Consider the following 20,002-nt stretch of genomic DNA (forward strand, 5'->3'; position numbering starts at 1 on the left):
TCCTTGGACTTGTGGAGCTTATTCTGACACCTAAAATTTTGAATCGGATAATATCATTCAATATATTTGTAATTGCCAGATACCTTTAGCGTTTCTAAGATTTACATTTTACCTTTTTTAAGGCCAACTCTATTCATCACTACATAAAGTGAATAACAGACCACATTCATTTTTCCTCCTGTAGTCAATTTAATGAAAAAGATACATTTACAATACTGAGTCTGTAAAATCAGCTTCTTGAAAACTTCTGCAATGGTTAGTCTTTGGTTGAAGACAAAAACAAAATTATTTTTATGGTATTTATAATAGAATATTCAAATGCTGCTTAATCCAACTGAGTGTCACAGTAGGCTGGAGTCCTGAAACCTACAGAGAAAGATAGGAAATAGCCCTGAACAAGGTAATCCGATATTACCATTTCCACTTAAAGTTTTCAGATAGACTGTCAAATGATGCCAGCCTGTTTATCACATTTTCAGCAGAAGGGCCTATGAAAGACTTGGACTTGTCTAAGGGGTAAATAAAGTCTAGTAGCTAGTGGATGTAAATGGAATTCAACTTCATACTGCTTGGAACAAGGAGCTAGATCTATCAGTTTGTTGTATTCATAAAGGAAAATTTAACCTCTTGAAATATAATCTTAAAATTGGCAGTATATGCTATATGTTATAAATTCATCATATGCAATGCTGTTTGAGATGTATTTTGTTAGCACCAGTTGAGCAATGTGAGAGACATTACAGTGTAGAATCATTGTCCTGCTTTGGAGCCATATTTTGGTGTGCTACAATTAACGCCAGTTTCTGGCTGTTTGAATAACCACCTACAATGACCGAAACCTGCAGTATGTGATGGATTGAAAGTGTCCTAAACCAGTGCTAAATGATAAGGTAAAAGATGCACAATTCAGGTATACAGGCAACTGAACAAACACCAAAGTTTTATTCTGTTGAAATAATGACCCAAGAGAAACAGTAGATATTGCATTTGTTTTTCTTTTTATTTTCTGTGATGTGTATTAATACTACTATCAGTGATGCCTACAAAATTAAGTGTTAATTATATCATTGATATAGGGAACCACAAGTGCCAAGGCACAAACAAACAAACAAATAAATAAATAGAGCAAACAAATGTAGTCAATTAGCCAAAGGCCGTAAAACCCTTACAAGCTTTCAATCACACATTTCTTCTGTAGTACAGGGGAAGAGTACACCATACCTCATAAATAAACCAATGTGTGTTATAGTTACAACAAATGTGTATGAGGGTCTGAAAACCATCTATGTTCAAGAAAGATAATGTTTTTCAAATAAAAATAAGAGGTAATATTATCTTGCAGATTATAAAGCTCATCTTCCCCTGACGGTGAGAATGGCAGCGTGGTTAGATGTTGTTTGCATTATTTCAGTGGGAGCCCTGGTGATCTTCAGTAACAAGAAAGGTATGCACTTTAAAGAACTGCTTGACTGCTAATCTTTTTTTTACTGCTTTACGTAGACATTTCTTCATCAGGAGGATAATGCTGGTCGTTTTTCCACACTAAGATCTGAAAAAGACTTTTGGTATTTACGTATTTAATGTTAAAACCTTTGCTTCAGTTTTGTACTCTATTTCAGTTTTAATAAACCTTTTCCAAATGAAACCAGTTCATTTGTTTTTGTAAACTGTAGGCAATATACAGCCTCCTAATATTTACAGGTCACAGTCATAAATACAATAAGTTTTTTGCAGAAATTAATTGTGATACATTTGCAGTCATATTTAGACACCTTTTGTTCACTTGGGGTTTGGGCTACTACCTATCCTTTGATAATTATTGAATTTGTGACAAGGAAGAAAGTGAAAACTGTGCTAGGTGCTCATATTTTTAATAGTCTTGATCTAAAGCACAGGAGCATCAGACTCTAAAATGAGGGTGGCTCCGCAACTCATGAAGAGAAAACATTTGATTTTCTTTTTATCACGCTTTTATTAACTTCCAAGCAGAGTCAATGTCCCTTTAAAAAGTATGCCTTCTTGCTAATTTGAAAATCCTGTTTCTCGAAAGAACCAAACTTGTCTCTACAACCCCAACATATGCAAGATGCAGACATGGTGACAAGAATGGGTTTTATTCAAGGTATACATTTATTAGCTCTACATTAATCATGTGCAAGGCTTTTAGTCTTTGCATAAAAATCTTAGGTTTCCCAACATAGTATTAATTATATTAATTGTTCACTTTGTCTTTGAACTGCTAATATGGAGATTTTCTTTTTAGGGAATTCCAATACATACAGTATGGCAGAAAATTGTTTTATGCTATTTCTAAATATAGTGCATCAGGGTAGTGGAGTGTTTAGCACCCTTCCTCATGGATTCAGCATCTTTGGTTTGAATTTAATACCCATTTATTGTCTGAGTGGAGTTTAGACATTTTCCCTTTGACTGCATGGGTGTTTCTCTGGGTACTCTGGTTTTACTCACACAACCTGAAAATATACACATATTAGTCTATTCTAATTTACTACTACGCAAGTGGGCCTTGAAGTGGGCTGGTGCCTCATCTAGGGTTTTATCCTGTTCCCAACAAAGACATGTGATGTCATCGTACAGTCCCTAAGTAAGATGGTGGTGCAGCTATGCTCAAATCCAAATAGTAGATCTCTTTCCTGAATACTTCAAACTTTTCTTTTAGCAGAATATTTTCTGCGTGGCTCCAGCTACATTTTTGGTTACCACCTCTGTTTTTTTTTAATTTGGCTCATGCTTGATTTCCTGGTTTCTGATTCCTTCCTGTTGCCTCTCTCAGACTCCTTAAGGCAATTTCCAGGGCAAGTGTGTTCTTGCTTCTGCAATGCCTAGATAGAACTTTAGAACTTTATTTGTCTCTGGAAAATGCTGGCTTTTTATAGCAGCTCTTTAAGTAAATTAATACATAATTAGATAGATAAACACATAATTATACATGCACACTATGGTCTGAACACACACTAGAATGACTTAAAACCAAGAAAATTCAAAGGAAAGAAACTTTCTGACTTGTCAGTCCCAGTCACAGTGAGGCATTATGCAGGTGTATTGCTGTTGGTATAAAGCAGCACCCATAGCATTTCTGCTGAATAATTCAGTGGCTGAAAGTCCTCAGTGTTAGTGTGTTAGAGAGAAGGATGTACAGCATTGTTCATAATGGCACTCAGTTTTGTTTTGTCTCCTTTCTGTGACCTCAAGGGGGTCCACAATACAGCCCCTAACTAGTGCAATCCATCTCCCTCCAAACTACATAAAGGGCACTGTGATGTTATGGGTGTGATATATGAATATGTGTGCCCCTAACATGTAGTTATGGACAAGCAAGTAGCAGAAATAAAAGTAAACCAAAACAAAGATTAGAGAGCAAAACAAAATGCTAAAAGTGACATTAAAACATGTCCTATTTCCCTAACATACTGAGGCATAAATCTTTCCTTTTAGAAGTCTACAGACTATTTTTGATTAAGCAATCATTTATTACTGAGAAAATAATGTGTAAAGAACTACAAAATTGTCAACAGCATTAACCAGAGAAGTATGCTACAATAAGAAAAGAGAACAGCACAAATAGACAACGTGAGGCACTATTTTTTATTTTGCACCTTCAAATTTTTGTACCGTAGTAGAAATGGATGTTTATTGACCTCTTTGGTCCCAGTTCAAAGCTTTCCATAATTTCCAGCAGTCATTGTTAGCTTTGTGTCATCTCATTTAATAATAATGTCAGCTTGTAAAAAAATAAATAAAAAAACTGCACACCGTAGGTTCATTATCATTTTCAAAGCCACTTAATCCAATTTATGTTTATGGGGCTAAAGTGTATCTTCACAACATTAGGCATAAGACAGTAAAGTGCCAAAGACAAGGCACCAGTCGATCTCAAGGCCCATTTACACATCTGTGACTCATGGTGGGGTCAGCCCAACCTGCGTATTTTTGGGGATATGAAAAGAAAACTGGAGTATGATGAGGAGAACCAACCTGGATAGAAAAAGAATATGGAAACTCATCAGGGACAACATCTAGGCATGGTATTCAAATCCAGCAAGCAGCAGTGCTAATTTTATGTTCACACAAATAAGAAAATATAAAGCAACATTTTTACATTTTAAAGAAAATAACTAATATAACATTAAACTGTAAAACAAAAGTAAAAAAAACAAAAAAAAACTTTTACGCTACTGTAGGTCTCAGTGTTCTTATTATCCTTTAAACATAAACATATTACAGGTGGAGACGTTTATTTTATACAGCACAGGGTGCTATTAGATGGAAACAAGACCTTACATTGTCCTGAGAGTAGAAGAGCAGGTTCTAATGGTAGGAAGGATCACAATTATGCCAGATTGAATATTAGACTCCTTACAGGATAAGGTGGTAGAATCCCAGAAGCACTTGGCATGGCATATACTTGCATGGAGGTGAATAGAGAACCACCTTAGAAGTACCCTATTTCATTTGAAGGCAGCACAGCAGGCAGAGATCGTATGTATGGCTTCCTACTGCCTAGTGAAGGAGGAAGACTACCTTGCAGTTGTCAACCCATTTAAATTTTAGGAATTGGAAATGTAGAAGCACCCAGGGACATCACTTGGAGCTCCATATTTATAGCCACAAGGCCTCTGCACTGCACACATAACCCCAGAAAAGGTTCAAGGGTTTGCAGCACAAGAGGTTCCATGATGGTTGAATAAAGCTTCCCCACTGGTAGTGTCAGTCTGAGCTTGAACTTGAGAATGTAGTATTTAACAAGGGCTCATGGGAGATTAGGGAGAGAAAGAGAGAGATAGTGTATTTTGGGGAATAATTCTTTTGTCATTTGGTAGAGTAGATGAACAGTAACTCCAAAGACAAAAATAATAGTCAATACCTGTTTAGGCAGGCCTACAGTTTTCAAGTTATTATTTTTTCTTTTTACAAAACAGATTTCGTTCTGCTCCTTTTGTTCATTCCTCCCTCACTTTTATGTCAATATACTTGTTAAATATTATATACTGTATATATTATTTTTCAGGTGTTCTGGATTGTTTGGATGTTTTTGGGGTTTGGGGATGGTTTGAGAGTTGCTCACCCGCACCATCCACTCAAACCCCCAACCTCAGTCCTCACCTTTGATACTTCATTAAACCTTATCTGTGAAAATAAGACAGAAATTCTCAGCTTGTAACCCACTGACATTATGTGTAACAGTACATTTAGCCCCAGCGTGGCACAGTGACAAACTGGTCAGCACCTCTGCCTCTTTGCTTGAAAGTATTAAGGTTAAGACCTAGCAAAGTGCTTTCTCTGTGATATTTGCATGTTCTCCCTGTGTTTATGTGGATTATCTCTGCATTAGTTATGGTGTGTGAGCGAATGTGCCTAATTATAGACTGATGCTACATGCTATGCGTGTTCTTCTGCACTTGATCCCCTTCCCCCAAAAACTGTGCTGAAATAGGTGGGTTCACAAAATGGATCGATACATTTGTGTTACTCTTTCCAAGAGCCATCCCAGCAGCATCTCATAGATGATTGAAGTCAACCCTGTTTATCAAGAGTTAGCCTACAATAGGAAATCCTAAATCCAACAGTGAACCTAACATGTCTCTGAGATGCTGGTTATATCAATTGTTAAACACTACTACCTTAAAGTAAATACTTATTTTTTGAACAATTTTCACATTGACTTTTTATAAGGCACTTACTTAATGTACAAATATAGTACAATGCATTTGTGTTCAGTTTCTGCAATGTCTAATTCTGGAAAGTTTAAAGTAGATTTATAACTGGTGTGTTCTCTTTTTTTTCTTCTAGGCATATTTAACATTAAAGGACTGAGCAACAATGGTTTAGTAATTACTCGGATTTTATCTACACTTCCTTTGACTGTCCTCCTGTATTGCCTAAGAGGTACACATTTTTTATAAATCCTAACTGTAAATTCTCACTGCTCAGATTTCCACACTTGTACATGGCACAAAATAATACATTTCAATGATAGCCATTAGTGTTGTGATGAATTTTGCAAAGAAAAATATTTCAGTACTCAGTTCTAACAATATTTTTTTCTCTCTATATTTATCACAAACTACTCAGCCAGGGCTGTCTAATATAATCACAGGTGTCATTACACCCTAAAGATTTTAGTCTGCAATTTAAGCAAACTAGACAATTGACATCTAACCTGTAATGTCAAATGGACCTAGGTGTACAGTTTCCTACTTTGAGTAGGTCACTTTCAACAACCTTTGAAATATATTCTTTTGTCAGTGCCATATATTCTACTGAATTTTTCATTTTCATTTTTCATTCCATTTTTCCTGAGGAGGAATGCAGTAATAACCAACTAAGCTAGACTGACTAGGCCTCCCCAACTAATTTCTGTAGCTCTTCTCGGGAAATACCCAGATGCATCCAGGACAGTCAAAAGATATAATCCCTCCAGTGTGTCCTCGGTCTGCTCCTAGGTCTTTTCATGGTGAGTGTGCCTTGGGTGTGTAATAACTCCTGAGGGAATAATTGAGAAGTCATCCAACCTACAAGCCCAAATTGCCTAGCTCCTATAACTTTGTCGAAGCAGTGGTTTAACTCCAAAGTCATGCTCTATTGTTAAGCTCTCCATTTTGTCCTATGGAGCACTGTTCATTCCTGGGAGGTCCCCCAGTGGTTTAATGTTTTAATTCAAACCAGTTTAATAAGCAGGGGGTCATTTGTACCTTTTACTGGATCTCATAGTTTCATTTCTTTTTATTTCATCTCTTATAAACCTAACATTTTGCTAAATATTTATGAGAAATTAAGAATTACCTGTTTTTTTTTCACTATAAATTCATTTTCTTTTTAATTAACTTTTCTGTGGTGTTTACTGTCCTAATTGTATCCAGATGCTAATAATCAATGACAAACATATCAGACACTAACGTAAGCTACACTGAAGGATAATGGGCAGATGTTTTAGTATTACTCACTTTGTGTGCTTATTGTTAAATGTCATAAATAACCAAAAAATAAAAAGTTCAAAACACTAAAAAGCAAAAAGTAAGTTTTATGCACCCTAATTTCTGCTTATTAAAAAAAACAAAATAGGCTTTGCTTTATGAAATTTCCTATTTCAAATTCAAAGAAAAAAATGGTGGATGAAAGCCTGCTGTCACGATTCCGGGGGTATCTGTAGCTGCGAAACACTGATGCAGAGTTGTAGAGTGAGCTCAGTAATCTAGCACAGCTGCTTCTAATAATTATCTTATATATAAATCACTGCACAGAGCCTGTGACCATATTGGAAGATAGGAATGTAGTCTCTCCTGCAGAAATTTCTGCTTTGTCCATTAACTTAGTTCCTGCTAAATCAACATGCACAGATGTAACAATAATTTAACACTACTGCTGCTACACTGATTGTAGGTCAGTCTCACAGTCAGCTACCTCTACATTCACTTTTAAATAAGACTTGAACTTCCCAACTTGGGGGATCTGTTAACTCATTATCAGCTGAGAACAAGCCTCTCAGGAGACAACCATGACCGCAAATTTGGAAATGCTAATTCTTTTCCAAGCTGCATTTCATCAGCTCCAATCTGTCCCAGTAGGCCCCGGAGACCAGTCTAATAAAGCCAAGAGGAAAACAAGAGAGATATAACCCTTAGGTTCTCAATCTGGAACCCCTCCACACCTCAGCTGCACTCTTTCTTATCCAATACATAAAATTCATGAACAGGTAAGGCAGAGCTCAACACTTATACTAAACAGTCTCAACATAATACCACATTTATAAGCACAACTTTCACAACCCTCAGGTATCTATATAAGAACAAAGAGTTAGTGCACTATTTCATGGCCAGGACATAATTTCAACATTGCTTCCTTTTCAGCTATTGGATGGAGTCTTCTATCTATTAGCCCATCATAGGCTTCCCCAGGAATTGTGAGGAGTGTTATTTCTGAGGCTATTGGAAGACACTAGTGTTCACTAGTATTTTAGAAAATTGTAAAAAGTACAACATAAAAATAACTACTGATGCTACTGAGAGAGTGAAATATAAGAGCTTTAGGCCTCACTCAGGATGGTGAAGAAATCGGGAAAGGAATATTGTATTCACCTCAGACAAACAGTTTTAGGGCAAAAATCAATCTGAGTATTTGTTCCACCATAAAAGGGTACTTTTCAATGTAATCCCCTGAAGCACAAATAATTTTATTGGCATATAGCTCAAGGAAAATTAGACTATAAAACCAGGATTTCCAGAAAGATTGAGAGAGGGAGCTGGGAGCCCACCAGTGAAAATCCAAAGTATGTTTAGCCACAATAGTACCTAAAGGTAAAATTCTCTTCTAGAGAGATATACAAAAAATACAGGAGAAATTTACTAGAGCAAAAATGTTTGGCAAAAGAAGGATGTTAGTGGCCAGAAATTAAGAAATATTTGTCAATACGAGTCCAATATCAAAAGACCAGGGGCAGTCATAGAACACATAGAGAAAGGTGCCATAAGCATTGTAAGATCAACACTGACGGAGAGATCTTGGAGAAAGATCCATTACAAAACGTCCACATAGAGTAGTTTATACATGTAAAATCTGCAATTAAGTATGCTGAGGGTGGGAATTTTTTCATCAGGATGTCATGTTTCTAAAATTGGTGTTCCATGCGAGTGTAGACATTTTTTTTCTGCTTATGAGTTTGAACAGATATTAAGTTTCAACTCACCCAGTTTAACTATAGCCTCACGTCAACAATGGAATTGAAGCATGGACCATTCATCTGCATCCAAATTATTGCTTTTGGTCTAAAATATTAATTTTATCTTTGATATAAATCAGTTATAATTTACTTAAATAACTGAGTTAGCTTGACTTCGTATCATTTGTAAAGCCCAGGTTTATATACACCTTGAAACTACTGTAATATGAAATAGTCACTTTTACCAGTAAACCTAGAGTTTAATGCTTTTAAACTAGCATATGCTCTATAATAAAATTTCAGGGGCCTAGTAGCTATCTTAGCGTGTGTTACATAAATAAGTTTTCATATGTAACCTGAGTTAGTTTGTGTTTCAGAATATAATCTCAGAGGCTAGTTAAAGTAATGTGTGTTAAAAGTAATTCAAAGTCTTTGACTATTAAAGCATACTTATCAAATGTGAATATTAAGAATTCTAGCATCGGTCCACAGTAAAAAGGGCCATACCTTTTCAGAATTAATTAACAGGCAGATAATCAATAATTGACAATTTAATAATAACAAATTAAAATTTATATAAAGACAAAATAAGGGATACTAGAAATGCTTTTTTCAATCATACGTATCTATTATAATAATAATCAAAACAAATGCAGAGCTGAAAACACAATAATTCAAATTTCAACACTAATGAATAGTTAGAAGGGGGCACACGGTGATCCCACGTCCTCAGATGCAGTACATGTGAACTCTCCATCCATATAAAGATCACCTACCAAACACGAAGTGGTCTACTGGTTGGCGGCTTAACAAGGATCTGTACAATCACTGTACACCTCTACAAGCTTCAAGAGATAAGTTATGGAATTCTCCTAAGCACATGCTACAGGAGATAATCCCCATTTTTCTTGAGCATTCCGTTTTGACATCACAGAACTTCTTGTTGTTACAGAAGAGGTATGTAAACTGGGTGTCCAGATTGCCGGTCATCTTGTTTTTCGGTGATGGTTTCTGTCTCGATTTCCTGCAGGCTATTGTAGGGAATCAAAACTTCAGACACATACAGTATAGACAGCGCTCTGGAATTTAAAAATAATTAACTTCTCTTTGGCATTTGAAAGCTTCTCCTTATATATCATGAAAAGCTCATGTTAGTCAGTGATCAAGGTCATCCAATGGGTCAATGTGTGGCCATAAAATCTTCAAAGTTCCATTTGCTGCCAAATGATACAAACAAAATGATGAAGAGGCAGACCCTTTAGATGCCATGAAACCCACAGTTTCACCTTGGGAGACCATACCTAGGACATCCTTCATTAATTTGCATAATTATGTAAAGATTTTGCAGAAACATAATAACAGAAATATACCCTTCCAGAAATATACCCTTCTGGAAATAGCCCTGAAAATTTCACCATAACATTAGCATTAACTGAAGGCTAAACATGGCTATAAAGATATTACACATCATATACAGTACATTCTTAAATTAACTCCAATGAACTGTTAATGTCTATTTAATGAAGTGATGGAAGACATTTAACAGCTGTGCTTTTGGGAAAAGCCCATCCTTTCCTGAAGTTGAACATTTTTCACAGGAACCCTTTCTCTACTGTAGACATACAGCAGTTTGTTGACGCAGATGTCATTTTTTTGCCTAATTACAACCATTACCTGCACAATATGTGGAAGGTCATGGAGCCATCTAGAACGTACAAGAATTTATTTGTATGAGCCTTTGCATGAAAAATTGTAAAGGGTTGATACAACATTTCTCTCTATTATAAAAAAAATCTTGGGAGGGAGGCTAGGGAGATAAGACGTGATCTTCTTGGAAGACAATTTGACGTCCCGCGAGAGACACTTTAACGTCATGCGAGACAAGGCAGTGAGACAACATTTAAAACAAGATCACAGGCATCTAACCAAGCATTTATTGGAATGCATTTGGCAGACACACTTCATGTGCTCCCAGCTCTTAAAACAATGACAAGCAACAAGCAGAACATGCAGCTTGCCATCAGCAGTAAACCAGCAGATGATCTGATCGCTATTCCTTGCCGTGCATTTAGCAGTGCCCGCCCCCCATTACAATGCAAGTGGCAGAGACATGAAGTGGCAAAAGGACAGCTGCTGTACAGGATTTTAAATGATCGACGTGCAGCGCGACAAACAGAAGACACAGCAAGCCAGCAGCAGCGGCAACAAGCCAGAAGATGATCTCTTTAATGTGCGTTCAGCTGCCCGCCTCTTCACAATGCGAGCAGCGTTATACGTTCTGCAAGAAAAAGATTTAACCACGCCCGGGGCTGGAAATAAAGGATAAGTATTATTTTTACTTTTTAGGGAGTGGAACATCATAAAATCTTGAAACAAGTCCCCAGGGAGGCAATACCCACGTTTACCCACTTTGAAAAAGAGACGGATTGAATGCAAAAAAAGAAGAGAATGGCTGAAAAAACAAATTGGCATGTAGGACAGCTATTATGGACATATATTATACTTAAGGCTGCTGTTTGTTTTATTGTATTTCCTTCAAGCATATTAATATTTTTCTCTAAAGCAGAAGTAACTTGGTGATTAATTTCTACTTCAAAAACAATTTTAATAATCACCTGCCTATGCATATTATATAACAGAAACACCCTCCCCCTTACCCTGCACTGGTAGCTGTATTATCTGGGAAAAATAATATGTATGGTCTGAACTTCTATATTGCATGATAACATACCAAAAGCATTAACAATTATAAACTCATATAAATATTAAAAAACAGAAATATAAAAATGATGGTTCAGCTTTTGTGCACAATCAGCACTATTATAGCTCATGTTATGCTTAACTGCATGGTACACACTAGTCAACTTTGCAGGTGTTACCTGGAGAGAAGGAGTCATTCGATTAAAAATGTGTGTAGATTAAGCTTTTAAATAGCAAAGGACAGACTGAAAAATAAAATCTAAATATGTACAGTATTTATAATGTTATTTATTTAGGTGTGTTAAATTTCACATTGTCAGGGAATTATCATTTATGATTTATGATGTATAACTTCCTGAAAATCAGACCTTATCTAACTGAGTATGTAGCACAACTTCTGGTCCAGGCTTTTCATGGATTACTGCAATTCACTACTTGCAGGAGATCCCACATGTGCCATCAAGCCACTCCACATGGTTCAAAATCCAGCAGCCCATCTTTTATTCATCCAGCCAGGATGGGCACATGTCACCTCTCTCTTCAGGTTGCTACATTAGCTCCCAGTAGCAGCATGCATTATGTCCATATCTTTGATGCTTGCCTACTGTGTAGTCAAAAGGTCAGCATCTGTGTACTCATATATGTAGACACTCGTGAGAGGCTGTTTCTTCTTGTCCACTCAAATCTGCCAGGGAACAGCGATGCCACCTCTGTGTGGTATCAAATCTCTATCCAGACTTTTCTCATATACAGCTCCTAGTTGGTGAAACGAGTTGTCCATCTCAATCTAATAGTGCTGGCCCTCTCTGTGTGTTTAAGAAGTGACTGAAAACTCTGCACTTCTGAGAATATCTGTGAGACTGTTGATGAATGTTTTTTTCTCTGTGGATATGTTTCATATTATTAATTGATAATTTTCTGTTATGCTAGCTTTATAGCTCTTCACTTGTGGTGATCAACTTTTATAACCTGTCTTACTATTCTTATTCAAAATAGTCCCCTTATTGATGTTACTCAATTACGTTTACCTTCTTTGTAAGTTGATTTGGATAAATGAATCTGTTAAGCAAATAAATATAAATATAAAATAATTCTATCTATCCTAATCCTTAGCTCAACTAGGTTGAAATATATAACATGATCAATTTGCACTGATTATTGTCTTATTTTATTGCTTACAGTGTAATATATGTTAATATGGGCTAGAATGTAGGCTGTAGTAGGTAACAGACAATTAATTGAAGAATAAAATACCATGTCTGACTCAGAGGAAGTGTTAGTGAGGTATAAGGAACCATGCAGTTCCAGTTTGTGTCATTTGCTGTTTAGCTGCATTGACAAGGGTAGCACCTGCACCGTGCCGTTTCAGGTCCGATATTCCTCCATGGGTGACCAAAAAAGCTCCACAGCAAGCGTATTTATCTCCAGGGACAGGACCGAGCCACTGACATTGTCTACCACTGAGACCTTTATCTCAATAACCTCCTACATTTCACATGCAGACTTGCATTAACAGACATCACTGCGTGTTGTGTCTTATTCTGAATGTTCCACTATTTTTTAAATATTGGCCTACATAATCACAAGGATGCAATGCACTGGTATAACTGGTTTGATTTTAAATTTTCTCATGTTATTCTGTACACTGAAAAAAAGTGTATGAAAATACTGGACAAATCATGTGCCTTATTAATTCAATATGGTACACAGCATTTTATATTCCTATATGGGGAAATCCCATATTATAAGTGATGAATGGTGTGAATGATGTTCATTAACAAGAAACAATACAGGTAATGATCAAGAGACAATGCCCTTCTACGTCTACTGTATTAACAGACTTGGATTCATTTTCCACTGCTGGTTATGTGTGAGGCAATGTGAAATTGACTGGTTTAAATTAACACATTTATAGGTTGCATTAAAAATTTTAGTAGCAGAATTTTTTTAACATATTATAATTAAGAGCTCTAATCATAGTCAGTTTCTTTGTAACATTTTTTGGCATGTTTGTGGGCAATTTTTTTTTTATCAGATTGGAGTTGTAAATATTGGACAACCCAGTGATAATGTTAAATTTCAGTTGTTCTTATTTTTTCACATCTAACAGTTTTGCAGTTTTGTGGTGTTTTTTTTCATGGTTGTAGTGTAGTGTTGTTATGTTGCTATGCACTTTTGACTGCACACATATTGTAATAAGGGCATCATCACAGAATGAATTTGCTTTTGCAAACAGAAACCACTTTCATTTAGTTATTATGCAACTAATGCATGCTGGTCAAATGTGTTCATTGCTCCAAGGTGGCTTGGCTCAACCCACAATTCCTTTTTTTATTTAATCAAATAGTGTGGGAAGTAGACCTCAGACCTTCTGTGTGTGATGATTGGCCACTTAGTATGTAAGCCTAACTGATAGGATTGCAGTTAAGTTTAGTACATTAAAAGCAACTTGGAGAATCTTTGTTTCAGGTGATAGTGTGTACATTGCAAAATATGAGATAAAATGAAAGGCACTCCTGCACACAATCGGTGATAGAATTGATATATATTGTAACTTGCTTTGTAGGTTGCCCTAGATAAAGGTGTCTGCTAAATAAATAAATAAATAATAGCAATAACAATGATGATAAAAGAGATTTTCAGGCTTGTATCCACCTTAATAAAAGGATAAATGTCTGTGTCTGTCTCTGTGTCCTTCTGTTTGCTATGTCTCAGTCATTCTAAAACATTATGTTTCACAAATGTTTTTAGTAATAAAATGCATTGCATCTTCACTCCAATAGATGGCACATCACAAACATTAACACCGCTTTTACAAATCCCATAGCAAATGGTGTATAACAGAAACATATGTATTGCATGCTGCATTATGCGGTCTATGTTGATTACTTAGATTTCAAGCCATCTTAGAAGGTAGCATAGCTAGTATACCAAGATATGAAAGACAGTTAACAAGTAGTAAATCATCCTATATAGACTGCAGAAAATTACTAGGAAAGATAGAAGCTTAACGTACACAATTTATCATATGAAGCTACACCATCTTTTAAGTGAAGCTAAAGTAAACCCTTTTGTTCTGTAATAGCAATATACATGAGTATAGATATGCATAAAAATGGTCATATAAGGTATAGAAAAAATAAATTTAAAAAAATTACTTCATCACAAACTCAAACCCGATGCCATGATATACCAAGTCACAGTCGAAGGAGGTGCTACTGAATTTCTATCTCCTGGATTTTGTTTTCTCAGATAGCTATTGCTTGCCCATGGAAAGTTTTTTCCAAGTTGTGTTAGGTTACATGGATATATATAATGGAGAACCAATGAACTTTTCCCTTTTTCAGTTTATTAGCAGGTTCCTTGAATTCCAAGTATCAGCTATAGCAGATACTTAGCTGAGCCATATACACCTTTGAGCAGCAAGCCCATATAAATGCACAGAACTCGCAAATATATTCAGGAATTCCTCATCCCTAGTCATTTTTAATATCGTTTGTCCAAGTGTGCCATTGTTCTTGGTTCTTCTAGGTATATCTAGGTTACAGTGTAAAGGGGAAATGAACTTGTTTGAAACTCCACTTGTCAAATATGACCTTCTTTCCATGGAATGAGATAATCCACTGAAGTTTCAATTGTGAGGTAGTAATCTTACCCTTATGATGACTTGCTCCATTGTACTCATGCAAGGTATTCATAATAAATTTTGGCTACAATACAGTTTATTTTAAAGATATTATCTCAAAATCTGATTTTCAAAATGTTGTGTAGTATATATACAAAATATTAATTATTATATTGCATATATAGGACTGTGCTTTTAGGCTACTGTTATCATCTTATAATTATCAACATTTGTTACTGAGAGATTTATTTGAATTTGGTATGTCTCCTAAATGCTTTGGTAACACTTTATAATAACTCTAACTTTCAATGTTAAACCATTACAATGACTAAATAGTTTAGTTTTATAGTAGATACTGCAATAAGATCTACAACTAATGAATAAATGTTCAGCAAAGAGGCATTATATGTTTTTAGTCACTTATTAATAAAATATTTCTAAAGTGTTACCAATAAAATTATTTACAATAAATGTACATTAACTAATAATCTGTTAGGTCTTTAACAAACATTATATAATTTCTACTAATGAAAGTTACTCTTAAGGAGAAACATTTACTTAATGTTAATAAATGTGAAATATAAAATTTGTGAACTGAGGATAACCATTTGTTTTTATGCTGCATTTTTACCACTTGAAGAACACAAGAAAGAACATGGTAAGCATTTCGGTTTCATTTTCTATTCACTCGTTAAGTGTATAGAAGATAATTCTCACTATAATGGCCACAAAAAATAAATATTCTTTATTGTAGAGAAATCAAAGGAAAAAAATACTAACCTGAAAAGAGGTAAGCATGTATATCTCAGTTTCGCATGTCTTGCTTTATAGCTCATTCATGTCATGTTGCTGGCAGTGATACAATAAAATTTTACCTTAAATTATTAGGCACAGTGTTACCTGGTTTTTGTGGCAAAAATCAAAGGCCGTGTATACAACAAATTGTAAAATAAAAGCGTTCTTCTAGAGATTAACCTTCCCTTGTAAGATACTTGACATCAAAGCACTTTGACATCTGTAAGACTAACTGATATGTGTGTGCTACATTTGCAGAATGTGATGAACAAAGAAGTCAGAATGGTAAGCATTCAGCTTAAATTTTTATTTTGTGTTTGACTTCTGTTATTATTGTAGAGTACTGCACATTTTGACAATGAAAACTGTTTATTGTCACGTCTCAGATGAGAATCCTGCTTGCTTATACAGTACTTACATGGGTCATAATTTCCTTAGGAAAGCAGAAAAATAGCAGCTAATAAAGGTCACAGATATGCCCATTAGGGTATACTATTCATTAATAGCAGCATCTGTCAAAGAAAAAGGAAGGCAGAAGTAAACGAATGGAAAAGTTAAGCAGGAGTCAAAGAAGTGGGATTATGATGTGGAAAGCTTTTCTCTAATAAATACATTCAACTTAGGATCCAAACAATTTTTATTAGCAAAGGTGGAGAGATCTTATAAAACAGAGAGTACTAGTATGCCTGTTACTTTTCAAAGGTGTGCACTTTCTTCACATCTCTCTCCCTGGCTCCACACTTAATGTCTGAATATATATCATGTGTTTTTATATCACATAACTAGTTTAGTAGTTTTTTGAATAGTTTGTTTTTTTTTCTAATATGTCTGTTATCAGTTTGTTGTTTTGTTTAGAAACATTTAAAAAACCTTTTGATCATGGTCATAAAGATCTTCCTTCTTGCATTCCTCCATTTTCCTCTATTGTAGAGTTCAAATAACCTGTTTCTTTCTTACTCTATATGTTTATATTTGAGCTATCCCAAACTCTTATTAAAGCATAATAAGATATATATGTTTTATTAAGTTTATCAAGAATAGTAGTGGTGAAAGCACTTAACCATAAACCAGATCCCAGAAGAAAGGCTTGAAAGGCTTGATTTCAGACTCATCTGCATGTCTAGTTCAGGACTGTAGTGGTCATCAGTGAGCAGGCACGCTCTGAGCTATTGGTGTGTTTGAAAAATGTCCATGAAAACATCAATACATATAAAACAAACACCCATCACACCAAGGTTATTATAGTTTTGCCTTTTTGTATTAGTTTTTATTTCTATATTTTTCTGACCTTACTTGGAAATTCAGTTTAGTTTTAGTTTTCCTTCATTGTGTATTTTTAGTTTTAATTTAGTTTTTATTTCACAAAGACATTTACATTTTATTTTTATATCTATTAGTTTCAGTTTTCGTTTTAGTAATTATGGTATGGTTAAAGAGCTACTATGGAGTTTAGTTTTGTGTCACAATCAGACAGAACTATGGACTTGATGGATCTGGATATGTTAGTGGAAGCTTACTGCATTACAGTATATGGTTTACTATCTGGTTTTGTTTTTGCCTGATTAAAAAAAAGCAGAATCAAAACCAGGTACAGAATATCAACAATTTTATACAATTTTATAATTTTTAAAATATTTTCTATGTCATTTATGATGAACAAATGTGCTCTGATTGTTGGCAATTTTTATATTTTCCTTTTATTGCCCAGAACAGGCCAATTTGTAATGATATTTAGGTGAATTTTAAGATTTGAGGGTTTTATTGACTGTAAATGTCTATACCACACAACATATCTCGCTCAAAGACAATGTGCTTATATATAGACTGCCTTCAATATTGCTTTCAAAAAACTCCCATACTGCACTTTTTATTTTCTACCAGCCATATGATCTCTGATTCCATCTCAGGCACATACAATTTATAGACAGAATTTTGCCACCTGCCACAGGGCCGTCTTAACAGCATTATAGGACCCCGGGCAAAGCAGTGCACTGGGGGCCCTACTTACACAACCACTCACAGGAATAAAAATGTAGATGGTCGATAAATTTAATTATATATTTATTTTATTGATACTTCCACCAAAATCAGTGTTTAAATATTAAAAATTCTGTACAGCAAATATTAATCAACACAAATGTTTAAACAATATAACACAGTATGAAATTACTATTAATTATTTATTATTAATCATGTATTCAACACAAACATTTGCGAAATTCCTTTGCAGAGAATTGAGCTGAAGTGACATTAACATATACACTTATACGTTATGCAGTGTGTGAGATCCGTACACATATATTCATGTGAGGTTGCAGAGGTGACCATGATACTAAATCTGAGGTGAATGCCAATATCCACTTGTAATACAATAACAAATATTTATAATAAATATTTATAGCTTAGTATAGTATAGTATTCATTTATTAACAGAAAGTCACAACATACAAAGATTAGCATGGGGCCGCTAAGCTTGTGGGGACCCCAGACAACTGCCTAGCATGCCCATGTGTTAAGACAGCCCTAACCTGCAGACCTGAAAAGATATCAAAGATCAGAAAATAGATTCTACTGTGTTCTGCTAGGTGTGATCATGAAAATCATGGGGGCTTAGGAACAACAGGACTCTTAGGCTTGGAATCAGTTTGCAGATTCCACCTGGCTCTACTGAGGGAAACCAAGAAAAACAAGCATTTAGTGTCAAGGTTAGGGGCAGTAAGACTTGAACAGCCCATGCATAAGAACAGTAAACCCTTAAAAAGCAGAGCAAGAGTAGGTAATAGTTGTATGGACAGGCACAAAACAACAGAAACAGCATCTGAGGTTAGGAACAATATATACATTATCTAAACCTATCTATCTAGAGCAAGATGGTGGGACACCTGGAGCCTACCCCAGCAGGTTTGGATTCAAGGCAGGAAAAAATCCCTGGTATGCAATATGTATGATATGGCTAATGTTAAAAACAAAAAGAATATTATATTTCAACTATCTATTTTGAGAGAGAGAGAGAAATTGAAAAAAGGGGAACAAATATGTTAAAACATAATTCTGCTACTGGATTATTTTCACAAAATCATGTATTTTGAGCTATGAATATAAACTAAAAAAGATAAATTAATAAATATAGAATAATTACAAAAAGGTTTGCATTGCTACATTGTTAAACAACTTTTTTAAAGCAAAAGTGATTGGTTCGCAGCAATATGCTGATCTTGTATGATGGCCGTCAGTCTCTTGATCAGTGCTGTTTTATTTTCATAAAGGATTTCTCCTTTGTGAAGTGGCAGGTGAATTATTGTCAGCAAAAAGCAGGCACCTGAAAAATACGTTTTTCTGTCCATATGTTAAAAGTTTTGCTGATCAGCACATTCTGATTTCAGACATTTGAATTACATCAAGTGCAAAGAAAGGCAGCACAGCAAATCGCTTTCTATTTCACATGATTTACGGGCCCGTATTCAGCTTGCTCTGTCACCGCAAATGCTTAGTGAACACCCGCAAGAATCTTAACCAAAAAAAAAAAATTTAGACACATTTCTTCAATGCTTGCATCATTCCCTTAGATGCTTGTGTATTTTAATAGGAACCTTTAAATACACTTAGATATTTGTAAGGCTCTGTACAAACATGAACATTCTTAAGATTCTGAAATGTCTGTGCTGACACATCACCAGCTGGAGTTCCTGTTTTCCCTTTCCTGTATAGCCATGTGACCACAGCATCTGAAATTAAGCCAAATATTTTCTTTTTTCTATAACTTTTTCTATAGCTATTAGAAGCTTAAAAATTGCCTGCAATCAAAAGTAACTTACTTAATGCTTAATTCCATTAGGGACTCTTGTATTTTTTATTTTTATGATTTTTCTTTTTATTCTTTGCAACACTTTAAGATACACTTTTTGTATGAAAATGTGCTATATAAATACATTTTGTTGATGAACAGCATTGTCGCAAAGCTGAGACTCAGAGAAAGATCACCAGTCAAGCTGCTCTTCAGCATCCAGAAAGGATATCTCTTGCAAATCAGCAGTGCTAGAAGATATGCTGTGAGTCTTCCGACAAATGAGATAAAGCAAGACTTGCAACGCAAAAGATATTCCCACAGACTTATTACAGGCTGGCAGTGAGGGACCTGCTAGAATACTGAATACAGGCCAACACAAAAAACAAATTATTTTTGGGAGGTTATCCATTTCCTCATA

General features: G+C 35.2%; 1 protein-coding gene and 1 pseudogene across 19 annotated transcripts in view; one reads left to right on the plus strand and one right to left on the minus strand.

Moving 5' to 3' along the window:
• Positions 1-20,002, plus strand: part of LOC120524878 (erythroid membrane-associated protein-like) — a 111,295-nt gene that overhangs the window by 24,063 nt on the left and 67,230 nt on the right. For 14 of the 19 annotated variants that reach the window (XM_039746707.1, XM_039746751.1, XM_039746716.1 and 11 more), the window contains exons 2-6: positions 1,343-1,444; positions 5,812-5,907; positions 15,643-15,660; positions 15,757-15,792; positions 16,056-16,082. In XM_039746707.1, the coding sequence (XP_039602641.1) occupies positions 1,375-1,444; positions 5,812-5,907; positions 15,643-15,660; positions 15,757-15,792; positions 16,056-16,082 (247 nt within the window). In that variant the 5' untranslated portion in view covers positions 1,343-1,374. The remainder of the gene's footprint in view (positions 1-1,342; positions 1,445-5,811; positions 5,908-15,642; positions 15,661-15,756; positions 15,793-16,055; positions 16,083-20,002) is intronic. The other 5 variants (XM_039746757.1, XM_039746840.1, XM_039746783.1 and 2 more) reach the window with 3 other exon arrangements.
• On the minus strand, positions 9,469-9,976 carry LOC120520143 (annotated as a pseudogene).

The sequence above is a fragment of the Polypterus senegalus genome, chromosome 1, assembly GCF_016835505.1.
Source record: "Polypterus senegalus isolate Bchr_013 chromosome 1, ASM1683550v1, whole genome shotgun sequence".
Lineage (NCBI taxonomy): Eukaryota > Metazoa > Chordata > Cladistia > Polypteriformes > Polypteridae > Polypterus > Polypterus senegalus.